The sequence below is a fragment of the Hesperophylax consimilis genome, chromosome 4, assembly GCF_061612785.1.
Source record: "Hesperophylax consimilis isolate HC1 chromosome 4, BYU_Hcon_1.0, whole genome shotgun sequence".
In the NCBI taxonomy this organism is placed as follows: domain Eukaryota; kingdom Metazoa; phylum Arthropoda; class Insecta; order Trichoptera; family Limnephilidae; genus Hesperophylax; species Hesperophylax consimilis.
This window is the reverse complement of record NC_142839.1, coordinates 2,109,436-2,127,913: the sequence shown is the minus strand read 5'-3', so window position 1 is coordinate 2,127,913 and position 18,478 is coordinate 2,109,436. Positions and strand designations below refer to the sequence as shown.

The 18,478-nt window shown below is 33.9% G+C and overlaps 1 protein-coding gene across 1 annotated transcript; it reads right to left on the bottom strand.

Moving 5' to 3' along the window:
- Positions 1 to 379: 379 nt before the first annotated feature.
- LOC149424017 (transcription factor Sox-21-B-like) lies at positions 380 to 13,255 on the bottom strand. Its single transcript, XM_089631120.1, has 2 exons — positions 12,999 to 13,255; positions 380 to 2,368 (listed from the first exon to the last, which is right to left on the bottom strand). The coding sequence occupies exons 1-2, from the start codon at positions 13,217 to 13,219 to the stop codon at positions 1,921 to 1,923; spliced, it is 669 nt and encodes a 222-aa protein (XP_089487246.1). The 5' UTR covers positions 13,220 to 13,255; the 3' UTR covers positions 380 to 1,920.
- Between the last annotated feature and the right edge of the window lie 5,223 nt (positions 13,256 to 18,478).

The window sequence follows — 18,478 nt, the reverse complement described above, 5'->3', positions numbered from 1 at the left end:
TTATGCTGTCTCAGTACAGGTAAAGTCACAAGGAGGAAATTCATAATTGGTTTTATTTTACAATATAATACTTATTTACAAACTGATCAAATGTAAACTGTCGATTTCCCGAAAATTAATAAATAAATAACCCACAAATTAAACACGATTATTTTTTAGCCGTGAAAATCTCAAATCAAAACAAAACGTGATTATTGGTTAGTAGTATTACCTTTGTGGCTCTTCTCAGGTAAATGTTTCTTAAATTGAAGTTTGATTTAACAAAAGAAACATTTAAATTAAAATGCATTTTTAATTTTATCAATGTTTTTATTAATCCATATTTTAACATTTATCTGAATTTGTCGACAATATAAACAAATAAAATTAGTTCAACGAAACAATAAAAACGTAAAAATACATACATGTTTAACAAAATAACCAATTCAATAAATCCTAATAATTGTAATAAAAAGAAACAAGAGAATTCAACAATTTGTAAATAATATAGTAGTCTCTACATAGTAACAATGTTGACAATTTTACAAACTTTGTAGGTTGGTTGAAATTTTCAACGTTCAATATTAGAAGAGGTTGGTCAGGCACCGACCTCTGTATGAAATTAATAAATAATCGGTAGAAAATAATTTGAATTCCTTTTGTTAGTCACAAAGTTAGTTGTACGAATTTGAAACAATTAACTAACATTCGGAGTGTTATATTATTTTTCACAAGTATATTACAATGAATAAATGTTATCTACAAATGGTCTATTTGCTTCGTACTTAAATTTATTATTAAATTAAACCGTTAAGTTACCTATAATATATTTTATTACACGCTTAAGTCCTTATAGTCTATAACTATTTGACTAAGTCTTAATAAATTATTTACATTTTCATTCACAAGTGGATCAAACAATAACATAGAACTTGATCTCGTAAAAACGTCTCAGAAAAAATATATAATTAAAAATGCAATTATAATTGAAAATAGTTCGCAGTAATGTATTTTATTGATGGTGGTAAAAAGTTATTATGTGTAATAAGACAACCATTTGTTATTATTATCTGAAAATCATATCATTTCCTTTTTCCCACAAGTCACGAGAATCACATTTTATCTTTTTTATGCATTATATTTCGGACTTCACCAATTCACTCTATACATTTTGGTTCCGAACTTTTTATATATTTTTCGCCAAATTTGTTAAATTATTTCAGAACGTCCTTTGTTAAGATCTTTGTTTCGTATATTTTACATGATAACTTATTACTTATCATATATCACACGAGAAATCAGAGAGCGTTTGTACTTGAATGTACCGAGAGTAGAAATATTGAACGTGCAAGGGATAACCTCCTCTATTGGTATCCAAAATTCACGCAACTTAGAATACGTGAACGCTCAAAGTAGTATTCAATTCACATATAACTAATGACATTGTTCTTCTAAATCGACTAGCACTTATGGTACCCGAATGGGTGTTTGCAATAACTGCAGAATTAATAATTTTACAGAGAACTCTCAATTTACTGGGAAAATCTAGGTAAAGGATTTCTCACTTAATCCAAAAATGCTCCCGAACAGGTAGATTTTTATATACACATGTGAAGAGACAAAATTGTGCCCGAAAATGCGTCTGTTTCAAATCCCCGATATATTTTGTATAAAAAATCTTAACTTGTCACCGAATTACAGTGCACGAATACATTTAAAGAGATGGCGTATACAAACAAACTGCCGAATATTTATTTGCATTTTCCTAAGAAACGTGGTGGTTAAGCCTAAACCGGTAAATCGAGAGCCCTCTGAACTTATACGCCGTATTGTGATCTAGTTGCTATCTCTGGAGGGAGACCTCTCCAGGGAGGGTCCCGCCCTGTCGTAGCAGCCCCACATGCCCAGCGCCCCCCGCGCGGGGAGCACCGGGAGCGGCCTTCATATCACGTGTTGCGGGGGCTCCTGCTCTTGCCCTTGCTCCTGCCGCACCACTACCACGGACCTCTCCGCGACAGCCAGGGGCGCGGGCGGGGAGGGTGGACTCCTGGGCCGGCAGCCGCAAGCACCGCTAGCCGCGCTCCACCACCCATTCGGACAGAGAGCCCCCAACTGGGCGAGCTCAGCAGCGAGATCTTCCCCGGGTAACTTAGGTCCGAACGGATAGAACGGGTAAGGGAATGGTGGGAAGAATGTCCTTGAGAGATCCAGTTTCCCATCTGGATTGAACAGGGGGTGGTGAGGTGGAGGGGCTGGAGCCAGCAATCGAGGGACGGGAGACAGAAGCGAAGACATTGGGAATCCAAACTTTGGTTCCTTTTTCATCAACGCTTTGGGTTTGCGTCTCGGGCGATATTTATAATCTGGATGCTCTTTCATGTGAAGGGCTCTGTAAAAAAAGAAAAGGCATTTCTTTAGAAAAATAGGAAAATCAATCGATTGGAGGTAGGTACTAGGTACTAGGAATGATCAATATGAAGCCTGAAAAGCTTCTAATGCAGTTATTATGTCACCAGCGAGTAGGTCTGACAATGGGACACTCACACAGAGGGCTTCTTCCCTTTTGACTTTTCCCGCCTTGTCTATTAGGTAGAACAATGAATAAAAATTAAATGAAAATCGAAATGGGATTATTCGGCGGAGCGGCCGCGCTGTCAGGCAATTGTTCCCGGCACAATGCAATAATCTGGCCATTGTTGTTGCGCTGAACAGAGAACAGAGCGAGTGTAGCGGGCCCGGCTCGGCGCTCGTTGCGACAAATATTCCCTTTATTGCGCAAATAATACCTTTGTTGTTGTATTATTCACTTGAAATGGTGTATTTTGAATAATATTCCAATAATAATAATAGGACAGAGTTACGGGCATGACTTGTTTGCTAATTTCGGATTCCGTATCGCCGTTTTAACATGCGCCCGGCGTGTTCACTGTTCACTGTTCACTCCAATATTCCGATTGTGTTATCACGTTATTTACTACTCTCTTTTGCGGTTCAACCAAATTATCATTCAATTGTTATTGGAAAATATTTTTGCTATAAAAACATAAAAAGTTCAAAACTACATTGCATCAATAAAAGTGCATTTTATCGAGATTCATTAATGTTTCCCATTGTAAGATGTAGATTGAAACTCTGTTTTTTGTTGTTGTTATAATAAGTAAGGGATAAAATGGTTTTATTTATTTATTTGTTAAATTTAAATAGCGTTAACAAAAGGAATTTTACGAAAATTTATCATTAACATCTCTCTCGATTCATGCTTAAGAAATGATAAATTGAGATAATACTGTAATAAAGGTTGCAGAAGTCGGGGACGCCCGAGGAAGACATGGCACGATCAAGTCAATCAGATACTCGAGTTGGGCCATGTCAAGAGTCAGAATAATATATGAGTATGTATTAGACGATGTATGAATGTGAATGAGGCAAGAAGTGTGTGCCAAGACCGCGTTGTTTGGCGGTCCGTCCTATCTGCCTACCCCTGCGGCGTGATGGTTAGTTAGTTAAGACTTGTAGATGTAATTTATATTATGTAATTTATATTAAAATCAATGTATTAAAAATACACCACAAGGTAAATATCATTACACATACGGCGTAGTCAGTGGGGTGCTTTAAAAACAACTGAAAAAATAAGACTTTCAGTTAATTTATCTGTTTCAATTTTTCGGATTTAAAACAGCAAACATAAATTTTCGTTGATATTTTGATGAAGCGTCAATCGAATATGTAGTAAAATCAAAACAATTTTCTTCATAAATAATAAAAAATAAGAATTCTAAGAAAATATGTTTTGTCAAGCGTTATTTTATTCTTATTACTATTTACCTTTTTTATCCTAGACTTAACTCAACGACTTGGTAAATAAATTACGGACATCACTAATCTATATTTCGTCAAGATAAAACTAAAGTCAGATGTCAAAAAATGTTGAAGATCAAACTTTCCCAAAACTCTATTTAACTACGAAAATAATGGAGATACTTGTCTAATATCCAGAAACTAAAAAAGAAGGTTGTTTGTTCAATAAAATTATAGAACTTTTAAAGCTTAACTGGAAATGTTTACCAAAGGTGCGATAGATAAAGCGCTGCTATAAAATATTGTAATATTGATTCTACTGTAAATAAAGGAAAACGGTTAAGTAAATAATCGATAATGTGAACTCCGAGATAAAGGTTATTTTGAATTTTACAATCAGAATATAGTTACTTATATTATCAATAATACAAGGGAATTGTGTGTGACTGCACAATATGAGATTGTTAAATCCTTTTAGAGTGGTTTGTAGTTCCTTGTATTATGTATTTCCCTTGCAATTATGACACATTTGATGTCATTTACTGCTTGTAAGTATTTGTGTAAAAAACTAATATTGCAATATCAGGAAGGAAGGGTTATCATCAAATTATTTCTTTTTCATGACAAGCGAAAAGGGAATCTGGACCCCATACTTAAACCACCCTCTAACGTAGACTTAATCTGGGATTAGTTTAACCAAAAATGTCTTTTACATCTGTTTAATGATTGACAGTAAATATCTACATATCTAATACTCAATAAATCTCGTGGAAAAAGTTTATTATACGTGAATTACGATTTTATAAAGGGGAAATTGTTAAAAACAAGATTTGCTCAAAAATTAGACAAAAATTTGACAATGTAAAGTAATTAGTTCCTTTATAATTATGACATGGGCTATAATAACACGCAAGTCCTGAAGAGAGCATTTATCTTGATTAAAAGACGCATCACAAAGTTAAGCCAAGCAATAGCAAATCTTTGCAAAGTTCAGTGCAGCTGGACTGTTCATTCTGTAGTTGACGAAATACATGTCCAATATTTTCGCAAACGTGAAACCCGAGACGCATGAAAATGACAAATAAAAACTGTCTTATTTTGTGTGATTGAAGTAATAATTACACAAGAGTAGGAATTAGTTATTTTTCACATGACTGCGATGTACCCAAAGATATTAGAAGAACGAGATGTGCTATGCGCAGTTCGTACTGAGTGGAATTGTTTTGCCGAGTGTCGCCGGTTTTGTTCACCAATACTACTGCACACCTTCGCTTGCGCTAAGGTATCCGCACTAATACATATAACAGATTTCTGTGCGTACACGTCCCGATACCGTTCAAAGTACCCTAATTAGGTAGTACTCCGGCTACGGTCCGGCGGCCAACATAGCATATCTCGTTCTTCTAATATCTTTGGATGTACCGTTGCAGGACGTGCTGTCAGAGATTTCTAAAACATCACTGAATCATTAATCATTGATCTATTCTATACGATTGCTTTTAAATGTATAAACTGATACAATTTTGATGTTGTGGCAATTAAGCAAACACAATTAAGTCAAAAAAAAATTAAATCCTAAGTGTAAAGGAACGTAAGTCTTAACCGAGTATGAAGGATGCAGCATGCTAGTGGATATGCTAATAAAAGAGTATGCTTGTTGTGTTTCCTCGTCTTTATTAACTTCCGAAAAGTTCCTTCTCACAGTATTACGAATTAAAACCAATTAAACTCTACGCATAATAATTATTATTCGCTACCTATCAACAGTAAATTAACTTGGCGTTGATCGTAATATCCCAAACGAGTAATCACCAAACTAAGAGTAAATTTTTGTTATATTTGTTTTTTTATATGAAATCATTGATCACCCTTTATGCTTTAATATCCCTGATATTTGACTTCACACACATGATGTACTTTAAAGGAATATAAATATGTAGGAACGTGTATCAGAATTGCTTTCATAAACAGAAGATACCATTATCGTCACACCTTTGTGTGTTTTTATTCAAATACAAATATTTTTTTCAATAGTTTCAATAAAAATGATAAGAACACTGTGACTTTTCTATAGCTAAAGAAGTCACATAAAAGATGTGTGTTCAGTTTCTGGGAAAATATTAGAATTAAAGCCATTTAGAATTCCAGAACACACAGAGGGTAAAACCATGATAAGGTATGACAGGTCTCACAGATGCCAACTATTGGTGGTTCATAAAATAATGTGAGATTTTATGATAAAATGGACGTTTATACTAACTTCAATAAGTCATACTTGAGAGTGTAAATAAGCACGTTGGTACTTGTGAACCATTTTTTATCGAGAAAGCTTGGTTATTAGGTATACGGTCGGCATTTGTTTTCTGTCATGCAGTGGTATCATGCTTTGCACATTTCAAATTACTGTAAATAAAGCGAAAGTACATAATATTTGATCTGGTTATAAGGCAAAAGTATTGCGTGTAACTGTACACGGTATCAGGACGAAAAATCCACAAACAAATTGACATTTTCCGAGGTGTTCATACAAGCAGTGGGTGGATTATGAACTAATTCATAATAATCGATTAACTAAACTAACCTATTACTTTTAACTATATACTAGGTAAATATATTTTAAATATTCCCAGTGTAATCGTTATATTCTGATTGCTTCGGAAAAGCTCTTTCGGAATTGAAATTAAGGCTATTAAGTACACCCCGATGGTTGAACTAATCACCGGCCCTTTTTATTCGGTAACAATTACACCCTCCGCTAACTGTCATAACGAATTACCCACGAACGTAATGCTTACACCTCACCCTTTTAACCAATATTCAAATCTATCTCACCATCACTAAAACTCAAGGATAGGAGGTGAATCTTTGTAAAGGTGTATTAAATTGTTTAGTATTATTGTCCCGATTTATATTGTGGTTTGTTTACCACTTTTACAATGTGTCTCTGATTAAGAAAAAAACGATTAGCAAAAATTTATCCAATCTTACAAAATAATTGATTTTTAGCGGGGAATCGACTCTACACCATTTAAAAATAAAAATCTTTAAATTTATTTATGATAATGTGTTAGGGCACCCACAAACAAGAAACTATTTCTACGCAGTCGCCGTCTTCAAAGTGAGTGTGCACATGAGAGACTTAAGTTGCATCAAATATTACTTAATATAAAATAATAATACAAGATCACTAATGTATGGGTAGTAAGTACATAGAGGAAATGTGGCAGTATGTGTAAAATTTTAGTTCGAAATTCGAAAAGTCTCTGACTTTAGATATAATCGCTGCCAGCAGCCGCAACTAAAAAGTCTCGTGATGGATTTTTATGCAACACGACTGTCTCCGCAACTAAAGTCTCTCGTCTGCGGGGGCTCTTTCTGTATTAGGTAAAAAAATTATTGAAATCCTTTTTGTAAGAACCTAAATATAAGTGGAACACACGTGAAATAATCTCAATACAAACATAAATCATAATTATGTGTTTCACATCATATAAATAACACAAATATAATGGCTAGGTATATGGAAACATTAATTTCAATAGATATCTTATCTTCATCAAATATGTTTACTTACATAAACAATAATTAAGTTACACGAAAAATTAATATTCAGTTTGAGGTGAATTTTAAAAAAGTTTAACTAAATGGCTTATCATTAAATATTTTTGACACGCTACGTACCTGCTACGAGTATAAATAAAGAACCCGATGTACGATGTATTTTAATCATTCAAGTGTAATAATAATAATGACTTCGTTTACGACTTATTCACATAGCAACAACGCAGTGAGCGACCAATCGCAACGCACCGTATACTTTTAATGTGGGCATTAGTTCACTTAAGGGCGCAGTTTAGCTAAAACAATGCCCTCCACACACAGCAGACGACTTTACAAAGGGGCGCCTGTGAACCGTGAATGGCGACATATTATTACAAATAATTCTGCGTCTGGGGCGCGAGGGCGGTTTAGCTCCGACAAATTAGCGAGGGCGGCAGATGAGCTCTCTTTTATTGCCCTGGGCGGCGGCGATAGGCGGCGGGCGGCTCCTTATCAATTCATTCCAGAGATACTATTATGGGGAGCTTCAACTATCGTGATTTATATCAACACTGCAACTCTCCTTTGTTGCCCGCTACAGTCTGTAGTCGGGACAAATACTATGTAGGGGAGGTCTGAAGCGGTTATGGAAAATAATAAAATAGAGAGGGGTGGTAATTAGGGCTGTTTGTTTGCGCAAGAAAGAGTTACACACTTGTGAATTTGTATATACGTGACTGATATAAATGATTTATCGATTATTTTATAACTACCGTGAAACTTGGGTAAACCCGTGGATAACAAGTAACAAACTACCGGCTACATACTGATATGTAATTAAAGATATGTTCCGTTAGATATAGCACAACTTAAAGCGAAACACGATGAGTAACAAAATATGTTCATAAATGGTAATTTGTTTTATTTTAATATTTACACAAAGTTTATTTTGCTTTCTAAGAAAATGTACTTGAATAGGTATGATTGATTTTAGACGCCACTAATCGCAAGTTAATCTAATAATATTGGTTTATTATATTATTTGAGTACCATTAATGGGATAACTAACACCTGACCATAGTGGTTTGTTAAGTTTGGTGCCTTAGCAGGGATACCCGGGTTCATGGGGAGGTTTGGCCTAGTCTGCCCAATAACTATCGTTACTAAGTTTGTACTTACAGTTTTTAAGTTTGTTATAGTAAAGCGCACTTGAAGTGAAATGATACTAAAATAACTGCTATATTATTATTATTAACTGCGTGGCGGGACCGATTAGTAGACGATAGTTGAGGGAGACCTTTTGACCTCTCCAACTGGACCCTCAGTGGGAGGGGTGGATTCATACGACCGTTACTCATGGACACACTGACCCCAGATTCCTACCCACACCTCATACCCTTTTCCTTCCCAGAAATTTTCCTCCTTAATTTCATTAAAAAGACCCCCCACCGCATATCCAAAGATGACACAGACCCTGGGGGAAATTATTTTCCTCAGCGCCTCCCGAGAGAGTATATTTATTTATTGTTTCTTTACATTGTATCCTTTTTTACGTAAAACATTTTAACCTCACTAGGACCAGTCTGTGTTGAGGTTAATGATTTTATAAAAAAACTAAAAATAAAAAAAATTTCATAAAGATTATATATTAAGAAAACAATATTGTTACATCAAAGTTTCTACGAATTAAGTACCTACATGGTACCAATTATATAAAAAAAATTGATTCGGTAGGCCAAGAGTTTTTTTAAGCAACTGAGTTTTACTATTGTCTTTATTTCATATCTGTTTATTTATTAACTCTAATAAATAAGCTAGTCTAGCTGGTGACTCTGATCAAATAATTATCATATATGTTTTCTTGATAAATAATGAAAAATAACGTATTTATAGAATTATTCTAGTCACATTCAGGATCTGTTATAAAGAGAGTTGAATGGAGAGATAAAATGAGAAAAAAATAAGTTTTAAGCGAACGGGGAAAGAAACCATGAAAATTGTGTTAAATAAAATGATTGAACAATCCTAAGAGAAAACACGTGCGCTGATAATAAACAATGAGAAAACTTGAAAGTGGAAAATAAAATAATTAAGTTTAACAATAATTCTCGTGCTTTTAATAATTGATACATAAACCATAAAGCTTCATTTTAATCTAACTTAATTGAGACCCATTTATAGAAAATTGTAATTAAACCGGTTATTATTTCAGTCAAGGCTCGTTTCGTGAGCTAATGAAAAATAAGATGAACTCGAGTGGCTCTTAATTACTATGGTAGACCACAATAAGCGGGAATCTGGGGAAACCAGGTACAAAACATTCTCATTTATCTCACGGGAGATGAAATCTCGTCTTCAAGAGCAACTTCCTTCTCCGAATATCTTTTCTGTTAGAGCATTAATTTTAACTTGCGACTGTCAGTTTTCACAACAGTAATTTTAGTAGCAATTTGAGTGGTAGCTGAAATTGGATGGGCAATAAAAGCAGTTCATGTAAAAGCGAAGTTACTACTTCAAAAGAGGTCTTTTACTAAGTTTAGTGTCTAGGTTATTTAGAATATCAAACATTATTTCCGAGAAACAATTAATTCATGAAGAGGTTTTTCCTTCACAAATAGAATATTTTTGTTGAAGAAATTTATAATAAAACTCTGATTACTACCCTGCTATTATCATAGGTATAAAATTAGCCCAGGTTCGTATTATCCTGGAATATAGCTCCATTATTTAGGCCCTTTCTGAGCAAAACCAAATCCAGGAAAAGAAAAAGTATATAAAAGGTTTGAGCATTACCTTTATATGAGTGGACATACGTATTATCCATTCCTGTATCTATCCTTGTTATTAACAGGATTGCTCGATTTCAACACCTTTAAGCACGATGAAACATATTTTTTGGCAAACATTTTTTTAACTAATCTCTGCAACTATTCGCCATCAACTTATTAAAAGAGGTTAACTTAAATGTGCCTAACAAGTATACTCATGGGAAATCACATGCACATGTTTAAAATTCGAAAGCGAGGACTTCTGCCTATCTATCAGAAGGCGCCAATTAACAGATCGACTCAAATTCGAATTGCCCTTCGACATGTTCAACCTCACTTACAAACAGTTCAGCAATCATCTTGTCTCAAAATAGTTAAAGTGCCCCCATGACCTTTTATACTTACATCTACCTAAATAGGTATATAAATTTTTAATCTTTATTTTATTTTATTTTATTTATTTGGGAAAATCAACAGATTATTTACATATATAAGAATAAACTAAATAATAAAGATAAAATCCAATAACAGATTTTCACTTAAAATTATAATAATAATAAAAAATATTAAAACAAGAAACTAAGGGTTCTGTACCCGTGGCCTGAGAAATTTACAAAAAATACAAAATTGTAAATAATAAATAAAAAATAATAACAGATCTAGGAACACAAATAATATACTAATAACCAGCTAAATTTCAAAAATTTAAATTTAACTGATATACTAATAACCAACTAAAATTCAAAACAAAATGTATTGTAAAATTTCAACACAGCAGCAATCAATAACACTACACAATAGCAATAATAACAATATAATAAATGTATACCTACAACTAAATTGAACACATGAGTATAAATTGGAAGGTAAGTAACTGGAAAGGATTCAAAGCAATAACATGATAACTTCAAGTAGAATATTTAAAATTATTTAATGTTAGTTATTACATAATATATTGGTGTATGACCATTTTATGGAGAACATGAACAAATAAACAAAAAAAAATATCGGAACAAATGGAATAAAATACTTTACACCACCATTCAATCAAAACAATCATATTTCGAAACTAATGGTTTCTTCGTCAGGATAACGTTTACTGATAATGAATAAATTTAAGAAGAGACACATTATTATGGTCAAATAAGTACCCATAAAATGACAGTCGGTGGTGATTAATTAGTTGGTTATTATTTAAAATAAATGAAATTATTTTAAAATAATTATATAAAATAAAAATAAGAATAAATAAAAAAATAAAAATAAAAATAATTTTTTGTACTATATTTTTTTTGTATTTACGTAACTAAAACTTTTACGAATTAAAACAAAAGAGTTCTTAATTTTTAGCGATTATTTTTAGGATATTTCCCAAGTTCTATAACTAATGTGTAGTTAACTTTGGAGGTTAAGAAAATTGCGTTTACCTTGAAAAAACCATTCAAATAATACAGGACAAATTGCACAACATCAGATCTTTCCGTTCGATCGTTTGTGTTTTGTTTCAGAAAACGATTAATGATTTATAGTTTAGATACCTAAATTTAAATCAATGGTAATAACACGCTAATTGATATTATGTCCTAAATCCTGTATCTAAATTTCGCTAATAAACAATTAGTGAATGTTAATTACCTAAGTGTTAATCTCAAGTGACCTACCAGGTAAGTATTTTACTGTATATTATCTCCACAAATAGTTAGTAATAACATAAATCACTGTAGAAATGTATTATAAATTTGTACCGCGCCCTTGAGGTGATTTTGATTCAAGTCATCCAAATATTATTATTATTGTATTTGCGGGTAGTGTGCGAAGTATCTAATAAAACTGATAATCCGCTAGGCAGAATAATAGGAAGCTGGAACACTAAAAAAAGTCCCAGAAAATGATACATAATCCCTAATTGAGCAAGTTCCTTAATAGTTTTTAGATAGGTAGGTAATTATTTAACACATTTCATCTGGTTTGTTATAAAATATTACACATATCATCTTTGTAGAAAAGTGATTGTCACTAAAACATCCACAGTAATTTGTAAATATATTTAATTGACAAATTTAAAAAAATCTTCTTTCAAAACAGTATATCGTTAAGTTTACAACGGTGTCGTTGTTCCAATATTATGTGAAATCTGATTTCTATATAGTTCTGGTATCGTTTCGTTCCGATAAGAGGAAGCTGTCAAAAATTCACGAAAACCAAAAGAAATGTGAATTATTCACCCGATCGGAAAAATTATCTATTCTTATAGAACAATGTATTAACGTGAATTGCGAAATCTTTGGGTTAAATTAGTGAAGAAAAAAACAAAATAAATATCCCAAATAAAATATTAGAGAAAAACTACAGACTTAGATTTTATTTAAAAGTGCGTCTTTGGCTTTTTAATTAGTTTACGAGTATATTTGTGAGATTATGTCTTTTTCAAACAAAGTAATTAGTTATAAATCACAAAATAATATTCTCTATCGAAGTTTTAAATCAATGCATGTAAAATGATTTCCATTTGTTTGAAACTTCAATTTGACTTCATTTTGACATTTAGAAAACTATACAGCTCCACTAGAAAGCTTTATACACTATATCTAGTTTAAACTTTCAAACAATAACAAATGCCAGTTATTAGATAAGAGAGATAAGATAGTAAATAACTAGGTACTCACTTTTTATAGATTTCCTCTAATATTTTGAATGAAACAACAGTGTTGACAACGTTAAAATATTAAAAATGAACTCCTTATGGATAATATTACGGAAGTACCTACCTGAAAATATGTAGGAACCCTAACAATATATTAATTGAGGTCATAACAACTGGTACTGATTCCAATCTTGATGCAATAAAATTGATCAATTGATACAATTAAAAGACGCATTCAGTTTAAAAAAATCTTGGTTCAAACTAACCTCAATCTTTTCGCTTCATCGATAAAGGGTCGTTTTTCCATTTCAGTGAGCAACTTCCACTCTGCTCCCAGCCTCTTGGAGATCTCGGAGTTGTGCATCTTAGGGTTGTCTTGTGCCATCTTCCTCCTTTGGCCTCTGGACCATACCATGAAGGCGTTCATTGGCCTCTTGATATGCTCCTGGTGAGCTGGCATCTTCCCCGGCATGGTCATGTTCATCATGAAAAGGTTCGGATAACTAATTTTGGAAATTATCAATCCATTTCTGTCATCGTAATACGGAATTTTTTATACACAATTTGTTGTTATTGATTTGTAATATTGTTCATATTTTCCACAAATGTAATTTTAAAAAAATGGAACGTTTTATTTATCAGGTTTGAATTCTTTGTTCGGTTTTTATAATAGGGGTTGAAAACGGTTTAGAATTTTGACCAAAGTTGAAGCTGTTTTGTTTATATTCGAAATTTAAATCTGACAGTTTGACGTTTGAGCTTTCGCGGAAGTATTATTTAGGAATTTTGGTTCCCGTCCGCCTTCAGGGGTGGAAGGATTTCAACTGAGCGTCCCCCGAATGCTCGGCGTGAGTCACCTCCGGCGGGCCAATGGGCGGCCGGTGCGGGCGGGGCCAGGGCTTCCATTGGCCGAGAGGGCAACATGGCGGCCACGGCAACAGGTGGCGGGAAAAGGCCGGCTAATTGGGTTTGGCACTTCCGGCCGGCGTTTCCGTCGGACGTCCAGACGCCGAAATGAGAAGTTCGAGGCATTACAAAGGAAATGTGAGGTTTTTTTAATGGCTTGTACAGGTAGCACCAATCAAATAATATTTGTACTTGGCGGGAACCCAAATTACCAACTTTTGACAAACTCCGTAAAACGATAAATTGAATGATTACGTTGATTAAATTTTAATTTTTGTTTATTTGAGTACCGTACAAGAGTCCCAACTGCTCCCAACCGTCTGGAACCAGTGAGACTATTGCATCAATTGGAGTATGTTGTGAGGTTGAATGTAGGGGAGAGGGGAAGGAGATGGGGAAGACGAAGGTGGGGGAGAACCTGGCTAGTAAAAACTGGTCACCAAAGATAGTTATTGCCATTTGAAGCAATGTTTCAATTCTGAAAGGTGGTTTTACACCAGGGCGATACTGAGAGTTTCTTCCACTATGGAACGTGCCGTAAGTAGAATCTATATTATTTTTAATTAATAAATTGTTAAATTACAAACATTTATTCATTAAAATTTACTTTCACACGCCAGCTTTTGAACCCGCAACCTTCGAATTGCTAATCAAGAACCTTACCCCTCGATCACGGAGTTTTAAGTTTTTATAAGATGAGTTTTTTAAAGAAATTAATAACAAACAAAATAAATTATATCCCATACTCGGTACCAAGTACGTATGTATTTCCATTACGTTTTATGAATAGTCATAATAAAGGACGTATGCTAAAGTTTATAAAAAATATATATTTGTTTCCTGCGCAGTTGTGTGGATGTGCAAAACACACCCCGCCTTACGAAATATGTACGAGCACAACATTTACATTCTACAGAAAAAAGAAAAATGTATAAAACTTCGAAAAAGTAGCACGTGTTTATAAAACACAACACACCCTATGTTGGCCGATGGCTGCAGAAGGGGAAGGGGAAGGGAGGGTGTAGTGAGGGATGCTGGAGCGTGAAAACGAAACATAATGTGATATTCCACCCCCCGTATCGCCCGAACCTACCCCACCATACCCCACACTTTCCTCTAAAGGGGAGATGTATGAAAAACCCGGTGATTTTTTTATGTGAACACAAAGTTTAAACACTAGCTTGATTACTACAATATGCTTGAGATTTAACGCAGATATATTTTTGGGGTAGGAATCACTAAGGTTTTATTTTGTGACTACTCGGAGAAAAATGAGTACCTACTGCAAATTTATTTAGAATCTCTTTATTAATTATTGGTAATCCCGTTAAAAACGGGATTGCAGGCCTTACCGAATGAATTGATAAGTTTTCTGACAAACTTTTAGTAAATACGAACATTTGTTAATAAAAATGTTAATATTTTTTTTTGGCATTTCGCCGTTACATTTTATCAAGGCAAATGCAGGTGCATGAACACTTTTTCTGATATATTAGGAATTTATGAAAAGTTTATCAGGACACTGCCTTGAAATCCAGTTTTTAACCGGATTACCAATGATTTGAACAGAATCTTAATGAATTTGCGATGCTCATTTTTCTCCGAGTATTATCTAGAAAAAATATTAATGAAAAAATATTTACGACAGCAAATCCTTGAAAGCAATGTTCTTTTTTCTTAATCAGTATGTAAGTTATCAAATTATGCCTGAATTATTGACACATCAGTTCCTATTTTGAAAATTAAAATAAAAATTTAGTTCGTGCTAAAATATTATACTATAGTCAGGTATCGCTTGTCTGAATGTTGGACACAATCAGTTCCAATTTTGAAAACGACAACTAAATACAAAACAAACCTTCTATTGATTTTATTGGTAACCTTGTCGAAAATTTTTGCCATGTGTCCTTACTAGGGTACCCTTACTAATAGTAACATTTTTGTCATAGTGTAAACTTCGATATAGTTATAGTACAAGTTATATTAAAAATATGTTTTACAACCGTTTTTTTCCTTTTCATGTACCTACTCGGGTAAGTAGGCACATGGAAATTCAAATAAAACTTACAAAAAACAATGATTTTGAAACAAATAAAAGTATATTATAATGTGTGGTGATTTTTGACTCCCGATTATAATCTTTACGAGGAGCAGTATAACTCAGAACATATATGTCGTTTGAATATTGATTTAACATCGTATAAATGTGCTTTATCGCATGTTCACGCTATTAACTCACTTGAAGCGTAAAAAATTCGAATTACCTTAAAATAATATACACCTTTTGAAACGTGCACCTGGACAATACAGCTTTTTTTAAAGTCTCATGGCCTTACCTTTTAACATTTTGTGGTTGCCATTTTTTGAAAACCACGTGAACGGTTTCAAAAGTTGTTTTCTGCATTTAACTGTCGGAATATTCGTTGTTTATTCCAAAAATAATCTATATTTATTTCCAAGATGTAAAAATACTTCATCTAAACTCAAACATATAATATTTATGTTTTTTTCTGTATGCAACATGAATTTCATGTGGAAACTTAACTGGTTAATGCAACATGTAAAATGTAGTTATTTATATATAATTGTAAAACTGTTTGTTTCTCCAATAAACTTAAATAAAATTAAAAACTTAACTGAAAAAACTCCATTCTGAGCCACGATTTTTTTTAAGAAACACAATTATTTGCAGATAACGAGTAACCCGTAACTACCATCACTATAAGCGGGAAATGTTACTTAGGTATATATATTGACGGCCTCCGTAGTAAGGCTCTTAACTAGCAAGCCGAAGGTCGCGGGTTCATATCCCGGCGTGCGGAAATAAACTTTATTCTATTAATTTGTGTTATTTCACAATTTATTCAATTAAAACAATGTATAGTAAACTTGCGGCAAGTTCCGGAGAGGAAGGTACTTTCAGTATCGCCCTGCTGTAAGACAACCTTTCAGAATTGAAATGTCGCTTGAAATTTTAGCTTGAGGCTTTAGCCGTGTTTGGTGACCAGATCTGAATAGCCACGTACTCCTCCACCTTCCTCTTTTCCATCTCATTTACCTCCCCACTACCTTCAGTACCCAAATACCCCAATTGGGGATGCCATATTCTCACTGGCTCCAGACGGTTGGGAGCATTTGGGACTCTTGTGCGGTATTCACGAAAATATATATAAATATCAATAAAATCTATTTATTTATGTACTTACGAGTATATATGAGAACTTAGCTTGCAGATAAATTTAACCCACGACGCCTGGGTGGGTACCCGACGCATTTAACACTCAGCTTCTAACCAGAAATTACCTACATCCTAACAAAGGAAAATATAATGGGCTCACAGTAACTGAGCTCACGTATTTGGAGGAACAAGGTTTGGACGTATCAGTGGGAAAAACAAATTTTAATCACAACCAAATCGAACAGAGTTCGCATTAAAATCAAATCTAAAAACATCTAAATATTGGTTTCCCGTTACGTTAATGGTAGTGTACGTATGTACCTACTGGAGTTATTAAATATTTTTTTTAAAGAGATTGTTGATATATGTCTCTGGAAAAGTTAAATCCCACAAAGTCAAAGCCTGTGTGTGGGTATTTGTATGACGTAAGAAAGAAACATGAAATTGAGGAACTCTTTTTAGAGGATGGATGAGTGATTACAAAAATAAAATCAGTGAAATAAAAAATGAAATACAGTACGATATTTTCAGTGTAAGTTTTAAACCAAACATAAAAAATATGGTATTAATGCTATAAATATGCTGTTTAACAAAATAACATAATTATTGTGTTATTATTATAGTTTATAACCAATGTTCGTCCAAAATCGTATTTAATAACATTGATTTAATCCTGTCACACTATGGCTCTACTGATTTACAAGTAGATCGAGGGGCGGTGCTAGGGTGGCGTCCGAGGGCATATTAGGGCTCCATTCACGCATCAATGGGGTAGATTCGGAGACAAAGGGGGCGCACTTGTCATGTAAATACCCCGCCTGACACCCCAGCTCAAGGGGCCGCAGAGATGACGTTCAGCATCTTAATATGAGGCAATAATATGCCATAAATCAGCACCTAAAAAACAAACGATTGATCACTAATTACCAAGTTCAAATGAGAAAACTTTCTAGTGTAATGTTAATTAGGTACTCCGACTTGACAGCTTGCACAAGTAGCAACGCTAATGCGCTCTGGCGGAATAAAAAAGGTACTATCACACACGGCTACCATCTTCGCACAGGATTGACCGGCCCGGGACACAGACAAATTTACAGACAATTGTTTTCATCTAACCTAAGGGCCGTTAAAGGTTTTTGATTTAGATGACAAAACGCGAGTTCAAATGAGCTGTGTAAGCATTGATTTCCTTTCTAGGTTTAGAAATATGACTTTATGTGCTTGAGTATGCGTAGATATATAATACTTGTATGGGCGTATGTAACCAGAATGAATTCTTGAGATTGATATTATTTACGATATTGATTTGATTATTGTTGACCTTCCGTAAACTGATGCATCACTAATTTTTCTCAGTAGGTTAACTATCAAAATTAATAATAACATAAAATTTGTTTATTAGAATGTATCACATTTGTTGACTTATAATGTGATAATCGAAATGCAGCCCGTAAGAAGGCAGGATTTTTATTTTATTATGCAACTAACCATCATGAAGTTTTTCCGCGGGGGTAGGCAGAGAGGACGGACCGCCAAACAACTCGTTCTTCGCACACACTTATTGCCATATTCACAGTCATACATCGTCTCTGCAGTGTCCAAGGCCGAGCCCTTGCGTCCAGTCGCGTAAACTACAGGCGATGCGCGGAGCAGCGCCAGACG

Bases quoted from the DNA above. Each gene is read 5' to 3' on its own strand.
- LOC149424017 (XM_089631120.1), bottom strand. From the start codon at position 13,219: ATGATGAACATGACCATGCCGGGGAAGATGCCAGCTCACCAGGAGCAT. The intron at 2,369-12,998 runs GTTAGTTTGAAC...CTTTTTTTACAG, and splicing joins GATGAAGCGAAAAGATTGAG to AGCCCTTCACATGAAAGAGC.